Source organism: Pagrus major, chromosome 3, assembly GCF_040436345.1.
Source record: "Pagrus major chromosome 3, Pma_NU_1.0".
Classification (NCBI taxonomy): Eukaryota; Metazoa; Chordata; class Actinopteri; order Spariformes; family Sparidae; genus Pagrus; species Pagrus major.
Window position 1 is genome coordinate 19,256,966 of NC_133217.1, and position 17,505 is coordinate 19,274,470.

Genomic DNA, 17,505 nt, shown 5'->3' on the forward strand with positions numbered 1-17,505 from the left:
ATGTCAAACAAGTTCAGGCTCTTGAAAACAGAGCACATCCAGTCAAATATACATCAACCTTGTTCATCCCCTGTTGATCCTATACAGTATTTACACATGTGCAAAGGAATTTAATACAAGAAAATCAAAGGGTGAAATCTCTTAATACCCCAGACCTAGCATTCGTTTGGCAAACGTCTCAAACTTTACAGGAAGCCGGTCGTCTTCCTCCTCCCGTTCTTGTCTAGAAGGGTTGAAGGAAGAAATCTGTCCGGAAATGACTCGACCCATCATCCTCTGCTTAGCTCTCCGAGGATACGGGTGACCTACTTTGAGTCCAAACTTTGATGCTCGTGAACAGAAAGCCACAAATACCATATTCTTGAAGCAAAGCAACATTGTCCAAAGCAGCGTAGATGTCCTGCAGTACAGACAGGCATTTTAATACTGATTAGTGGTATTGCTTTTCATACCAAAGCACCACGCTGAGTCGGTGAAACGCGGTGGCATCTCAAGCACAACTGCCAATTCTGTGTTTGAGTGCAATATCACTGAGGCCACTCTAGTGTCAAAAAGAAAAACAGTGAGTTTCAGAAATAAGGCAAATCTCAATCGCATCATGACAGGAAATAAAACTATTGCAGCTAAGGGGAGGATTAAAGGCCATATAGCAGATAAATATTGGCAACAAGTCAGAGAAAATATGATTTTCTGCCAATTTGAGAGCAGTGAAGACGCCAGGATTGTTTGGTTTTATAGGTTCCTGTAAAAGTGCACAAATTATGTATGACCTGAAAGGCAAAAGGGGTCCCGAGCATGAGCCTCTGCCAAGTGCTGCAACAACTTAATAGGCTTAGAATTAGCCTGTCGGAAGCATGAAGAAAGGGATTACTGTAAGATCCAGAGCCAAAGGAAAGGAGCAGCAGTGACACAGTGAGAGGAGATCAAGTTAAACACAACAGTATTATGTATCAGAGAAAAAAAAAAAGGCAGGGATCCTCTGGCTCGTGGAGGATTGTGTGTGCTGGTGTCTTCTCTCGCTTCTTCCCTGAAGGTGAGAGGCACTGCATACATAAGTAGACCGTTGGCTGACATTGTATTCGTCTGGTAAACAAATACTGACACAGTTATCACACTGAATCCAGCCTCACAGAGCCCCTCAATATAATGCAGCAGGTAGTCATGAGGAATAAATATAAACAACAAAATCAAAGTGCATTCAGTGAGGTTCACTGAATCCCTCGCCCCTTTTACTCATTCAGGTCTCTTGTCCACACGGACTCAGATGTGAATATTCATGTTCATCGTTCAACCCATGTTTAAGCAACAGGGATCTCTCTCAAGAGTGGATTTGTTTGTGGGAGTTGCTCCACAAATTCTTTTGAATGGAGGCCAGCCTCTTTAGTGTAGTGTGCTCGGTTATTTGGACTCTCTTGTTCAAGGATAATTCTGGTTTATTACAACTTGTGATTGATTTTTATAGTTTTGGACATTATTTCTATTGGCTGACACCACTGTACTCACTAAAATAACAGCTGATATCTGGGAACACAACAGCACTGCTACAATGAAGTCCAATGTCATCAGACAGGATGGAAGCAACCCAACAGTTTATCCAGATTAACCAAACCACTTTATTTGGAGGTGAAATACTGGGTCTGGTAGTTCAAAGTTGAACCAACCTCTAAACTGTGATGAGCATTTATAACTACAGATGCAACAATTAGTCACTATAAAGAAAATAAGTCGCCAGCTATTTTGCTAATCGCTTTATCATTTTAGTCATTTTTAAAGCGACAATGTCAAACATTTGCTGGTTCCAGCTTCTTAAATGTAAGAATTAGCTGTTTCTTTGTCAGTTATGATAGAAAACAGAGTCTTTAGGTTTTGGACTGTTGGTTGTAACCATGATGACTTCCATCTACTATTGAGCTATTCAAGTTATCTGTTGTAAATTCCTATATTTTTTCATATAGCAGAAAACCCAAATGTTGCAAGGTTTTTGTTTTCAATATAGTGGATCCCTATCCACAGTTAGCATATTATTACTTTTCATACATTTTTATTTTCATTGGGACAAGTATGTACCATCAACACATGGCTATAAATTCCACAGTATTTATAGCCTTAGCAAGCTTACAATGCTATTAGCGAAGTAGAGTATTATAAGGGTTTACCCTCCAAAAAGTCTTGTTCAGATAACATCTAATGCATGTCAGCTGGTGTAGCACCAGTCGCACATGCTACAATATTTGAGTTTAAAGGAAAACTCCACCAAGTTTACATTTTAAGAGTGTTTATAGGTCTAAGGGAGCACTACTGCATATGTGAAAAAGCCTTTTGTGGCTCCAGAGGAAGCTGCATGTAATATGATAAATTGTCTCCAGTGATGTCACCAGTGGCTGAGCTGCACTGTGGGTAATGTAGGAGCCAGGTTTTGAACAGCAGCTCACTAGTCTAGCACTGCACTCTTATAACACTGTTGGATTCATTATGGACAGTTTAAAAACAAATGATCAGCTACAACTAACGATTATTTTTGAAAGTCTTGTCTAGATTAATGGTTGGATGCTTCAAATCTTAACAATAGCCAAAACAGCCTAACTAGTAAACCAGCGTCAAATGTTTAAGAAATTACCTAAAATTTATTATGGTAAATTTCTTGAGCAGTCTATTAACTTGGTGAGTACAGTGTTATTATTACCAACATGAATGATGGAAAATAAGAACCACATTGCATTACAATAAACCAGAATTATCCTGTTGGCTCTTTTGCTTAATAGCCATGTGAAGTGCTTTGTCATTAAACATTATTTTTGTGTGTTTAAGGCTCTATACAAATAAAGTTGACCTGTCTTGATCCTTATACATTCCGTTACACTGGTTAGGGGTGTGTCTGGGACCAATCAACTTATCTTGAAGTATGTAATGGGCAGGAAGAGAAAAGAACACCACAAGCACCTGCTGACACTCACTGATAAAAAAAAAACAGTACCCCACCCACACAACCAACGAAGCAGCCTTCAGAAGGAAAAGTTATGTTCAAGCACCAAAGTTTGGTAATCTTCCCCTCCAAGACTACTGAGCAACACTGACCGTTATAGCAGAACATTTGTCTACAAATACCATCATACTGAATGTTTTTATTACCTGAGCATTCAGGGCATATTAGCATTGGATGCCAAAACAGAATCAAATCTTGATGTAAATCTTGATGCTGGTGATCATGTACCAGGCTGCTGTCAGTTTGTAAGTCAGGTTCTGTCAAAGCCACAAATGGCTTCCAAACATTCCACATACTGAGGTGATTGTGTTTTAATATTGGCCCTTTGGATGAATGTACGCTGTAATGATCACAGGATAACGTCTCATATTGCATTTAGTAACAATTAGCACCAAGTCCAAGATGGTATTTGTAGACAAACTTTTTGACTTTCACTTTTAATTGAATGCAGGACTTTTGGGGTCACTCTGCTCTTCCATCACGCTCGAGTGATTCTTTACAGGGGAAGTGGAAGCTGTGATGTGATTAGCCTGAGACTAAGCCGCAGTTTGGAGCAGCAGCAGCGGTGAGTGTCGCACCTCTCCCCCTCAATATAAAGACACAGCTAGTAGAGGACTGGATGTGCTTGGACAGTGGATAAGGTTTAAGCCATGATACAGACAATGACTATTCTAATTATTGTTCCCTAGTTTAAAAAAACAATAATCCCCTGTAATGTGACCGCCTAGTTAACAGTAGCTGATGAGATGTGCACATGTGCTTGATCAGCTGAGTCTGTGGTGCTGTTGATTTATCCATCACGTGTCCCAGTCCAACTCTCTGCAGGCGATACGAACCAGTCTGAGCTCCAGTTCAAAGGCATCAGGCCGTTCCTGGGGGTTGGCCGACAACATCTCCCTAATCAGCTGCTTCATGTGGCTGTTCATGCTCTTCTTCCTGGCGGGGATCAGCAGCTCCATCTTTGGGTTCTCCAACAGGGCCTCCCCTAAGGGTACAATCTCTGTGCCCTGCTGCACGTAGCTCCCGAGCAGCTCCTTCTGAGTCTCCACGTCCACAAAGGTGATGCGCTCCACCATGGCCCAGATAATCACCCCTAAGGCAAAGATATCTGCCTTGGCCGTGTAGTGACCCTCCCAGACCTCTGGGGCCATGTAGAAGTCTGTTCCGCAAGCTGTGGACAGGAAGCATTTGTTGACGCTGGCTGGCTCCTCAGGGTTGAGGCCAGAGGTGGAGCAGACCTTGCTCAGACCAAAATCGGCCACTTTGAGGGTTGGCTCAGACGAACCGGCCGGCGTGCAGGCCTGGGAGATGAGGATGTTGTCTGGTTTGAGGTCACGGTGTATGATCTGATTGCGGTGCAGGAAGGCCAGGGCGCTGCCCAGCTGCAGCATAAAGCTGGTGTTGGTCTTGCGACTGGGTTTGCGGGACAGCAGGTAGGCGTTCATGTCGCCCCCGTCGCAGAAGTCCGTGACGAACCACAAGTAGTAGGCACAGCACGGGTCGAATGTGATCTCGCCTTTCAGAGACGTCTCCACCAGCTACAGTAGAAACACAGACAAGAAAAACTGAGTCAACATTGGACCACTGAAGAGGGACAGTCAGCCTCCGCATTTTTTTCACATTATTCATTGACACTAGCAGAAATAAAACTTGAGGTGATCACACATGAAAGAAATAATCTCTACACCCTAAAGTACTAAAGAAGCTGAACAAACTGTCTGACATCTGTACTTACTGGGAATAGAACAAAGCAAAGCATCACCTCAAACCCCAACAGACATGGCTGCAATAAGCAGAACCAAAACAATTATATCACTAAGGTCAGGTCTAGCTTACATGATTATTGACACAGTGGGTAACAGCTCTGCAGGGTGAGGAAGAGAAACTGTCACTCATAACTAAACAAGCAAGGTTACTCTGGCTTTGTATTCATAAGATGTTACCTTTTTGGGCCATTTTTTTTAATCAAAGCAGCGTGAGAGGCCTCTCATCTTTTATGCCTGCTGCAGGAAGTGAGTTCATTTAATCTCCCTTTTTGACAGTGGACCACAAACCTCTGAGGCTTCATCAATCTCACATTAAATTAAGATTAAATGGGATGTGCTTCTGGAATTTGATAAATGATGTTTTGTATTAAACGCAGAAAAGCTTCAGCTTTGTTAAAGAACAACAGCTACATTTAATGAAGAGAGTTTCAGTGTATTTGCAGTAGAATATTTTCATTAAATGTAAAATTTTAAATAGTTGAATTAATGCAAGAATATGAAATGGCAGTTAAAATGGAAGAAGTTCAAGTGATGGAAGAAGTTCAGGACATTCAGACAAAGTTCAAGCACTGACAGGAACTAAAATCGTCAAAGTTTAGGTGATAAATGTAGCCCAAATGTTTGCTGAAGTGCGATCACCAGAAGCAGATGGACTCTAGTTGAAAAGTAAAGGTGCTTTTAGATAGCGAGCTGTTGCAACATCGACGGTCTGTGTTTTTAAATCAACGGGTGCCAAGGGAAACTCCACCACGGTACCTCTGAATCGACCAGCCTTTAACCACAGTCAGAAAACACACACTGCCTCCGTCTCCTCACACTGCACAACTGTGGTATAATCTCATCATCACTAGGGGTGTAACTATTCTCCAAATCCTCAATTCGATTTTAAGGTCACGATTCGATTCTCAATTATTTTTTTTATTTTTTTTTCCTTTTAGCACAGGTGGCTATGCCATTATTAGACTAGTCTAGTCTAGTCTAGGATCATTGGTTTTATGTCGGAAAACTCGGAAATGATGGTCTACATGGTGTCATGAGTGATATTATCTCCATTATTCGTTTACAATGTACCACACTAAGGCCTTACTGTCAAATTTAAATAATTTAAATAATTAACAATATAAATGCAACAATAACTTGTATCACCAGTCAACTGGAAACTAACTGTAATCAAAGAAGTGAAGTCATAGAGGATACCTGCCATCTACGGACTCTTTTTTGCAGTGTGCACTCTACTACTGCTTCCCTCAGCACTTCAACCAAATCTCACCTCTGCGAGCTTCATAGATGAGCCGACTTTGAAGGATTTCCCAATCATCATTAATGTAGTGTGCTGTTATGGTCATGTAGCTCTGTGTTGCTCTGGAGGTCCAGCAATCTGTCGTTAAGGCCGCTAAATCTGCACCGCTCAGACCTCCAATAACGTTTTCCTTCACATTATCACACATGGAGGGCAACACCTTTGTGGTAAGATGCGACCTGCTTGGCATTTTGTAGGGCTGTGCAATTAATCGAATTTTGATCGTGATTTCGATTTTTGGGTCAAACGATCTCCAAACTAATATAATCGAATTGAAACGATTTATTTGGCATTTTTCGTTGTACAGTAAGCCTAGAAATTTTCTGAAAGAGACGCGCATGCGCAATTCAGTCCCTCCCCCATAGCATTCATGCTGACTGGCACTCACTCAATTACGTTTTTCTCTAAATTACATAATTACGTAATCGCCATCAGTCAGCAGGATGCTGTCTGACTCTGTCACTCGCTGGGAGGGAGGCTGTTTTATTGGGGAAAGTTCACTGAAGTCTCGGTCGGGACGGCTGACCACCGCGACAAACACTTGGTGAGTTTAAGTTTTTTGCCGGGACAGACGCTGTTTTTCGGGCAGAAATGTGACGAAGAGCCGGTCGGACAGACACGACCAGTTACTACGTTACTGTTGTATGGTCCTGTAACGTTGCTTTGTGGGACAATTCTCTATTTTGTTGAGTGAAGGATCTGTACAGTTATCAGACAGTGAACACCATCAGACCGACACACCCTCGCTCCGTGCCGCCGGCTTATCCGTTCACACTGGTTTGGTTCGCCAAAACTACGCCTCTGATACTGCCTCCGGAGGCGCATCAGAGGCGCAGCGAAATTTCACCCCTCGCAAAGACAAGGCCACAACCCCCACAACATCAAAGCAGAGTCAGACATCGATCTCAGACACACTGTATAATGCGACTCCTTATCCGTCAAATTCGGAGGCACAAGAAAATAACAGCTGCCATTGGATACTTTTTAGCTAAAGATATACACCCTATCGTTTGTCTTATTTGATTTTCTAAGTATGTATTTTTTTGAGAGAAATGCTGAATAAATGCATCATGTTTCCAAACTCAAAAATAATCGTTTAAATAATCGTGATTTCAATATTGACCAAAATAATCGTGATTATGATTTTTTCCATAATCAAGCAGCCCTAGCATTTTGTAGCATGGTTCCAGTACAATAATTAAATGCTTAGATCCATAGCTTACAAACTGTGTTTTTTCTTGTCGACAACGTGAACGTTGTTGATATGATTCAACGGGAACTCAGAATATTTCCACACCAGTGATTTTAGAGAAGCAGGAGGGGGTTCGAGTGTCTGCTATATCAGCAGTTGCCATGGTGACTTTTGATTGGCTGCAGCTTCAGGTTAGAGGAGGTATCATTAACTACAACATGCTGTGTGTGTTTTTTCCCCTCTTGGCACGCCTGCCGGATGTGAGACTGGGGGCGTGGCTAAATCATCAATTCCACCTTTGATTTCGAAGGTCAAGATCGTGACGTAATTTCGATCGATATCCGACTTACAATCGAGGTCGTGACACCCCTAGTCATCATGCAGATAAATACAACAGGTTGTGGCTTAAAATACAGAACTAGCATCATAAACATTGTTTATTTTCCCAGACTGGATAATCATGATTTGTGGTTGATGTTCCCCCGATACCATTGCTCTTCTTTGTCTGCTGATGAAGATGTTTTATACAGTGAACTTATGATACAGTAAAATCAGATCCTGTATCATTTCCCTCTTTATAGTTCCTATGGTTACCGTGGTATGTTGTTTACATTGAAAGCAACAGCAACCACTTGCTGACTAAATGCAGATAATGGCCATTGAAAGGAGTTGATGTATAATCCATGACAGCACTTAGAACGTCAATCAAAATGGAAGGGATGAATGCAGTTGGTTTGTCAGTTGACGATGAAGCGTCAGAGAATACAAAGTGTGTGCATTGTGTCGGCTGGTATGTAACTGGTGACAGCAATTAAAATAGAAGAAGAAAAAAAAATAGGGTTGTTCTGATAATAAAATAATATTGACGATGGCATTGTTCATTGGCCCAACCGTACTTTCAATACTGCCTAAAATGCTGGAATTGGTATCTGCGAGTACACAAGTCTATGCACTAATCTTCCTGTTAAGACTGATAAGACTTCCTGTTATTAATGTGATTACTGTAACCATTCAGCAACAACTATTTGAATGCATGAATGTTGCTTAATTTCTTTAGGGTCTCTTGGATGTTCAGGACAAATTTCAACTCAATCCAGTGAAAAATTATCATTTACATACAGATACAGGGAAAATATATATATATGTGCAATATAAATACTCTCAAATACTACTGAATGTGTGTAGCAGGTCGTTCCTAGTGGACACCCTGCTGTAAACAAACAGCTGCAAATTGTCTGACATGCCACTAGCCAAAGAATCCACTACCCAAAAAGAATTGATGCAAATTATCCCACAGTTGGCGCGGTCAGATAATTCTGCCCTATTATCATTTGTTCTTCTGTAAGCACGTACTGGAACATTACAGAGCAATAAAAAAGAGCTGGAATAAAGGGATTCTGGGAAAGTGTCCAATGCTAGCGCTGCAGAAAAAACGAATGGATAGTCTGACAATAGGCTGCGTGCCGCTGAGAGACTATAATCAGGCACCGGCAGAGTGCCTGTGTGCCCGCCGTCAGACAGCGGGGAGGCACTGCGACATGACAGGCTGCAGACAGGTTGACTGGGGAGGGGAGTCCCCCCACTCCCCCAATCCCCCCTCCCTCAACCTGACAACACATTCATGTGAGTGTGGGGGCACGGAGGCCAGGGACAACACAGATCCAACCAGAAACGTCCAGCTCTTCTGTTAATGCACATCAGCAGCACACAGAGGAATATAAGTCAGAGATTAACTGCTTATTTTTTATTCCAAGTGCCAATATTTGCACTGATATTCTCTGTCTCAAACACCAATAACTATAATAGGACGTCACACAACTAGCTTGCTGCTGACGTCTCACTTCATGATGCTGGAAAAATCACTGACCTTTATGTTAAACTTCATTTTACATTGTCACAGAAAAATCTGACATGTCATCTTTGCCAGAAGCAGTGTGACAGCAAAATGTGAACGGTGGTTGGTAGTGGATGGAAAAATAAACATTCCTCTTATAATCTAGGATATGTCATGGGATATCATGATACACTTTGTAAATCAAAACAGGCTTCCAATTCATTGCACAAATTATAGTGTTAGTCTATTTTAAGACACAGCAACATGTGGCCAACCGACAACTGTCTTTCAAATGCCTGCTAAAATGTCAATTATAGCTGGGCTCCTGTCCTGGCTGTTGTCTCCTTCATCTGAAATCTGTCATCATCTCTGTGACTTGTGGTCAGGAATGATTGGGCCTACACCTTGCCAGCAAATACTCAGTCTAAAGATATTAACAAATTCAGCGTGCAACAGTCTTAAGTAGAGTAAGTGGCTGGAACAGATGATGAGATAAGAGATTTACTGTTAGAGGCAAGGCCTAGCAGCCCAACTAACAATTGGAATTCCTGTTAACTTTCACATTTAGCAACTGTTTGGAAAAGGGCAGGCACCAAAATAATACTTGGTAGGCGACTGAACTAATGATTTGTCCATCACCGAGCTGCACGTGGTTCCTCATTGGATGCTGATTGGTTATACTACTGAGTGGCCACAAGCACATTGTTTTTAGATCACATGATAATGTGACCTTGTAAATCCAGCTGCCTCACAAGGTATAATGTACAGTAGTTTATAAAAAAAGTTATGCCGTTGTTATGTTGTCAAGTCTGATCTCCAAGAGCCACAGCTGTTGTGTCTGTTCAGACAACAACACAGTGATATTTTCACTTTATTACTGTCTGACCTATTCCGTGTTTACCTACAGCATATATTGGCAGCCTGGGCAGCTGCAGGAACAAGGTTTTGTTTTGGTTTCATTTTGGATGAGGTTACACACTTATCTGGTATCCAAACCTGACATTTCTGCTCACTGTAATTACCCAGTAACTGACAGTGTGCCGTTCCTCCCTGAGCCACAACCACTTTGTATCTATGCAAATGTTACTTTATATCCATCAGACTGGAAAGAAAACCTGCAGGACACCGACCCATGAAGTCTGGTAGTGTGACCAATGGTGAATTTATAACCTATGTCTAATTACAGCCAATCAGATTAAATAAGACAACCAGCCAATGTTGCAGTGACAGGTAAGCACTGCTGGCTTATACAATTAGTCATCATTTCTACCTGTCATGAATCACTTTTTTCCAAATGTGCTGCAGCCCTAGTCCAGGGGTAGGAAAGTAAAAAATATGTGGGGGAAAAAATCCAACTAACATTTCTCCAATTTGTCATGCTACTGCCTTGTGGTACCACTCGATCTTCACCAGTCCAGAGGGTTGCATTGTTAACTGGATTCATGCCAATTCAATATCAATCACAGAGAAAAGATGCTCCTCATACCAGAGGTTGCTATAACAGATGTTTTTTTTGTGTTACTGGCTTTCAATAATGACATTATGACAGATGAGCAAACTGAGGGTGATCTAGAGCACACAAGTATTTCACACTCAAAACTGTCAGTAACCACACGTAATACACCCATAGGAGACCACCCTTGCAATGTGGGTGCTGACAGCGTGTTGAAGAGCTGCAGACTGGAGTACTTGGAGCTTGTCTGTGATCATTACAGGCTACAGCAGAGGGGTGCAGCCATGCACCAGGGCAGAAGGAGCACATGGTGCGGGATTTCTCCTGCTGAAATGAGTGCTTGCAGGACCGACTTCAAAACTCTGCAGCGAGAGGAGGCTCAGATAGTGGCAGCAGCTGCCACTAACCTGCCGTGTGGTAGCAGAGTGCGGGGTCATAACAAAATTACAACAGCGAGGCAAAGATGGAAGAATTAGTGAAATCACCTCTGCAGGAATCTCCCTTGATGCATCTGATTACGCTCAAGGGGGTGGGGGGACCCACACTGTCAGACACTGAAAACCCTGCTGTAACATATAGCTGCAAAGCCATGGCATGAACATAGAGTATTATTGAAGTTTCAAAGGAAAATTCTAAGTGCCAAGGGCCATAATATTGAAAGAGATATACTTTAATCAAATTCTATATCTTCCTGATATTTCTTGCAAACAATTCACGGTGACAGTCATAATCAATGGTCTTTCCTGGAAGGTTTTTACTCTGAAGGAGCTACAGGAAGTGTTGGGTATGTGCGAACAGCAATGAAACTTTACAAAAAGTTAACATTCAGCAAGTCATCTGATCTCATAAATGAAGTAATCCAGATCCTCTTACAACATTATGACAAGGTGGTGTTTCCAACAGGATTTTAAAGCTTGTGTCTACCATCTTTACTGTTTGACATGAAGGCAGCATCAATGCAGAATTACTGTTAAACTACAATGTACTGCCCAAACCCTGCTCCAGTGAATTCTGTGTCCTCACCTCCAGGTAGAGCGGGGAGCTGGACCCGTGGTTCATCCTCTGGGCCAGCTGGTCCCGCTGCAGGATACACTCCTCCAGATGGATGACGTTTGGGTGCTGGCTTTGGATGCTGCTGAGGGCCCAGAACTCCCGCAGGGCCAGCTCCACATTCTCTGGAGAGTGGCAGCGGATCTTCTTCACTGCCACCCGGGCTCCAGTGCGCTTCACTACTGCCTCATAGACAACGCCGTAACTGCCGCGCCCCACCTCCTGGATCAGCTCGTACTTCGGCTGACTGCTTACCATCCTAGTCCTCACTGTGGGCGAAGAACACAGGATTAGTTTAGAAAAGAAGTTTGTTGCTGCAAAATTCACCAATGTTAGGTCTCCATGTCCCATTTATTATTTTCTTATTAAACCTGCTAACCCAAGATGCTCGGTTATATCGGTGGCAGCAGTCTGCTGTTAGTGTGTTTCTGTCAGTCTTGCCATTGTTAGATGCATGTTCTTAGCCTAGCTTCCTCAATACAGCTAGCCAGCTAACTTTGTTTCAAGCTTCTAAGGCTGAACACAGTTACAGACTTGTGGTGTGGAGTAGAAGACCCTTTTAAGCCTGGCACAGGAATGTATGTGTGACACTTCCCAGCCAGGGAAGTGAGAGTTGATCTGAGGCCCTGTCATTGTCCATCACGGTGTTTCACTGCAGACACCACCATATGCCAATTCATTACACATCAGAAAGACTTGAAATGTAAGCCTATCATTTAAGACGGTGTTTTTCCAATTCTGGTCCTGTGGTCCCCCTTCACAGCATGTTTTAGACTACACCTGATTCAAATGATCAGCTCGTCATCAAGCTCTGCTGAAGCCGGATAACAACCCATTCATTTAAGTCAGGTGTGTTGAGGCAGGGAAACATCTAAAACATGCGGGGCAGGGGCCCCCTGGGACCAGGACTGATACACACTAGTTTAAGATAAACAAGTCTTAAAAGGATAGGTTAGGTGCTGCTGCCATGTCCGTGTCTTGGATCCGTTCAACTGACGGTCAGATCTGGTGCCTGCCCCTCTGTCACTGTCTATGGGAGACTCACAGCACCCCTCTGATTTTATCATTTGCTTTTCTCACTCACTGTATAATATTTTTTATTACACTCATTAAAAAAAAGATGAGAAAGGACTATAACAGGTGCGTGGACAAAAGGCAAAAAAGGACTGGTTCATAATTATTGAGTGTATTTGGTATTTCACCCTGGTCTAGAATCCCTAGTACCAATACACTGGAAATCAACCTTTGAGAGGCAACATTATTTTCCTTTTACTCCATCTTGTGTCCTGACATCTTTCCCCAACCACAAAATCAATTACCTTATTTTTCTGAGCCACAAATTTTCTCTAAAATGTAAGACAACTTTTCTGGCCTGTTATCAAACTCCCCAATAAACCCTGATAATATCCCTGAAGTTTTCACATGGGTGTCACTGGACCTGCTCCCCAACAATGCCCACTCGACTGGTTCACTGGGGGGTTTCTGATAGATAATTCATGTTCTTGTTCCCTGAATCACACTGTATATAAGAGTCACAAAACAATACCAATGTGTTCAAGTGACAACAAGTTTCACTGACTGGTATCTGTTACAGGGTTATTATGTTACCTTGTCGAGGTGTTTGTGACTGCATGTCCTGCATATGCACATCATGCCAGTTTAAAAAATAGTAGGTGTGGAAAAGGCACATTTCACCAGAAGAGGTCAAATGATACCATCAGTTTGACTCATCCTTATTATGTAACTAAATCCAGATATACCTGCCGGACCAGAAAATAGCAACCGAGCTGCACCTACTGATCATTTTCATAATCGGGTCAGTTTTGTAAAGAGTAAATGTGAAAAGATTATGGTTAGACATCTTTAACAGGCTTTATGGGCTACAACTAACGACTATTATACTATCAATTAACTACGTGTCAGTCATTTTAATGACTAATCAATTCATCATTTAGTGAGCAGGTTATAATTCTCAATTGCTTATTTTTTTCTTTATTTTAATATAACAAATCTTATAAGTCACTGAAAAAGTTGTCATCGCCACTACCTACAGTAGTGCCTATTCACCAGGCATTTGAAAACTGCAGGAAGTTTTGTAAATATATAGCAAAAGGCCAAAGCAATTATGGACAAAAATCACAGAATTTATTGCACTTGATGACCAGCCTTTTTCTGTAGACCGAGGATTTCACCGGCTAATGGCACATCTGGAGCCCAAGTATTCTCTCCCGAGCCAGCGCTACTTCTCTGACGCGGTCGCCACACACATTCGTAGCCTGATTGATAACAAAGTAAGCGGTTTTACCACAGACACATGGACTACTAACATTAGTCCAGTGAGTATGATCAGTTTGACAGCAAAAGGCTAAGATGTAGTGAGTAAAGATGAATGATTTCATATCCCAAAGCTCGAACCATCTAACTGACATCACCATGACTCACAAAACAAAGAACAGGTCTGACTCTTTAAATTAGACTTTAGAATCAGACTATTAAACTTTTTTTCCAAGTAAAACACATTGTCATACATTTTATAGAGCATTTTGCTCTTCTAACATAAATGTTTTGACATAATCTGGCAAATGAGACCGGTCATATGCATTAAATACTCAATACAAAAATAGAGGCCTTTTAGAACAGTAAGAGTAGGTTTTTATACCCTCATGTGCACATAAACTACACGTTTGGAACTTTTTAAAATACGAAAATGTGAAGAGAAAAAAAAGTATCCATTTATTTTTCAGTTATCGGTTGCAAGAGGCAGGTAATTATCAGTCATCTGTAGAATAAAATTCACATCGTGCATCCCTAATAAAAAACCTACATGTCTATGTGTTGGTCTGGACAATTCACTGACATAATCAATAGATCGAATTAGGCTATCATAGCAGCAGGTACATTCAAGTACAAATTAAATCAAAATACAAGGGCAAATATAGAAACAAGTACTATATATCATAAAATGCTTAAGATATGGGACGTATGATTTATATCTGCTGGTTACATTGAATGTAAGCTCAACTATTAACAAGTTTACTCAGAGGACCTCTAAAGTCACATTGCTCAAAGTAGTTAACTCTTGTTTTCATAACAAACTATGAGCATGAGCCAAACATACGTTAAGATATATACCAAACCCACTCAGATCATCAAGTTGGCACTGCAACAAAACTCAAATTACTTATGTAATCCTCACGTAACCATACTCGAGACAACTGGACAAGTCAGTGACAGTATTCAAACTCACTCCAACACCTGCCTGTACTTGGCCATTTTGTGAACAAATGATAAAACTTCATTTTAATCTCGATATCCGACATTGTCAGATAAAGACACATCCGCAATAAGTCGAAAACGAAAGTCTCCTTGACAGAAAGACTGATAGCCAGCATGCTAACGGGCTAATTAGACATCCACTTGCCTGATTGGCTAACAGGCTAACAGCTATGTGGCCTGGCCACCGTCAGCTAACGATGTTGTTGGTTAGCTAACGTTAGCTTAATCACGTTAACACCAGCTAACAAAGAGTCCAGCTCTCGCCAGCACAATCCAAATGGATGTCTGCATCTAGGTTATATAATTCAAACCTCAAACAAGTCTGCTGCCCTTAAATCGCACTAATGCTGGGGCATGGAGGAGGCGTGCGTGACGAGCACAAGGTATTGACAGTTTATTGTCCTGTGTGTGTTGTATGTGCGTGTGCCATCCAGAAATTCAAGATTCCTCACAACACATAGGCTACACACCTGCGAGCCAAGTAGACAAGTAGCCACAGCGGACAAGACAATAGTCTAAATGTAGAAAAGGCTGCAGCTGTTGTGCCGCAAGTTGTCATGTTTTCAGTCTCACCTTTGAGTCGTTTCTCAGGGGTTCATTTGTTGTCTTCCTCACTCTCCCTGGCAGCCATTACCGCCGCACACGTTCTGCTCGCACAGTCAAACCAAGGAGGTTTTGTCAAACACTGGACGTGAGAGCGTGCAGCTGCTGTGCAGTGCTGCGCAGAGGTGTCCAAATGACAGCACTTCCTGCTGTACGTTTCAAAATAAAGCTCCGTTCGCAAAGAACAATAGAACAGTCGGTGCCTGGAAATATGAACCATGGCTAAATAAATGACAGCATATTCCAATTTAAAACTGACATTCATTTACAATAACTTTAAAATAGCAATTAGCTCATTATGTTGTACTTGCATTAATGAATGATTCAAGGCACAGTGATAATAATAAACTTTCCAAAAATAAGGACTACTTTGGGAAATGATTTTTTACACAGAAAAATGTGTTATTGAATGCACGAAGGCAAATAAATGATCATGTATGTGGTAAATATAATTGTGTCAGGTAATGTAAAAGTCCCAGTACACTGATATCAGAAGTTGCTGCCAGGCTTTTTTTTTTTTTTACAGAATGACATACTCCATTAACGATAAACATTATTACATACGTTTCTACTTTTACAGTCACATGTTAGCCCATCTATCATGTAATAATTTCACTGATAACTTCTTTTTCCCGGAGGTGACAAATTCATAAACTAGATTAACCTTGATATTAACGAGGAAAATCACGGCACTTCCGGTCTTACGCAACGCCAAATCTGGCTAGCTTGACGTAGTCCCCATGTCTTCTCAGTCAGATGGGCACCCTCTTCTCCTCCCTGGAACCCAACTGTCACTTTTGGGGAGTGGATAAAATAACTTGAACACCTGCACAGATCTATGCAGTTTCATGTAATGTCCCTGCCACTTCTCCTAAAGCTTGGAATTAGATAATTTTGTTGAGATAATGACAGAGAAGTGTGTTGACCTTATGTGGCAGGCCAAGTTAATAGAATTTCTATAAATGTATGTTTATGGTATGTTTTCTGTCTCTGGTCTCTTGCTCTCTTTCTCTGTTGTTGGCAGTTCACTATCTTGAGGCTTGCAGCTTTGTGTAAGCGTAAAAGATATGCATTGATTCCAACTGATGTTTCAATCATTCAAAGAAAGGCTAGCAAGGCTATGGCTAACCTATTTTGTCTATTTGCCACAGTGTTTGAAGTCCCTCACAACAGTTTGATGGATTCTCCCAACATGCTGGGAAACCTTGAGTCCTTGGTTCCTTGAGTCCACATACCACCCACCCAAACACTGCTGTGGACCTCAACGGTACAGTGGCTGTAGCTCAGGAGGTAGAGTGGGTCGTCTAGTAATAGGAAAGTCGCTGGTTCAAATCCCCGGCTACCCCAGCTGCATGTCGAAGTATCCATGAACAAGATACTGACCCCCAAATTACTCCTGATGAGCAGTTGGCACCTTGCATGGCAGCCTCTGCCATCAGTGTATGAATGTGTGTGTGAATGGGTCAATGTGACAAGTGTTGTAAAGCGCTTTGAGCGGTCTGTAGACTGGAAAAGCGCTATAGAAATGCAAGTCCATTTACCATTTACTCCCCAATGGCAGTGGCCCCCCCAGCAGGACAGTTATTCAAAATGTGAACTTCATAGGCCCGTCCCAGCCCTATCTATGCCTACAAAACTTTTGACAGTCATCAGCATAAAGTGTAGATACAAGACACACAAATCTTTAAGTAACTTCTTTATTTCCCATTGTATTGCAGCACAAATTATTTCAGTTGCAGGCTGAAAGATCAAGCACGGTGGGGAGATGATCCACATTTAAAGACAAACTGAATTACTGAGTTAAATAAGGCTACAGTAGGTGTTCAGCACAACCCTGAGCACTGAGTACATTTATACTCAAAGTTAACATGAACATGTTTGAACCAAACATTCTTTGACTGCACAGTGATGTGAGGGTGGACTTGGGTATAGGAGAGGAGTCCCCAGAAAGACAAAAATGTTGGTGTGTCTGCTCTGGTCTGTAAAGATATGGGTGTTTGTCTGAAGAGTGCAAGTGAACATCTTATCTGTTTATTTAACAGCTCTTT

The 17,505-nt window shown here is 41.8% G+C and overlaps 1 protein-coding gene across 1 annotated transcript; it reads right to left on the reverse strand.

Moving 5' to 3' along the window:
• Window positions 1-1,067: 1,067 nt before the first annotated feature.
• Window positions 1,068-15,501, reverse strand: pdik1l (PDLIM1 interacting kinase 1 like). The gene is made up of 3 exons (XM_073463329.1): window positions 15,428-15,501; window positions 11,552-11,847; window positions 1,068-4,521 (listed from the first exon to the last, which is right to left on the reverse strand). The coding sequence occupies exons 2-3, from the start codon at window positions 11,834-11,836 to the stop codon at window positions 3,781-3,783; spliced, it is 1,026 nt and encodes a 341-aa protein (XP_073319430.1). The 5' UTR covers window positions 11,837-11,847; window positions 15,428-15,501; the 3' UTR covers window positions 1,068-3,780.
• Window positions 15,502-17,505: the final 2,004 nt, after the last annotated feature.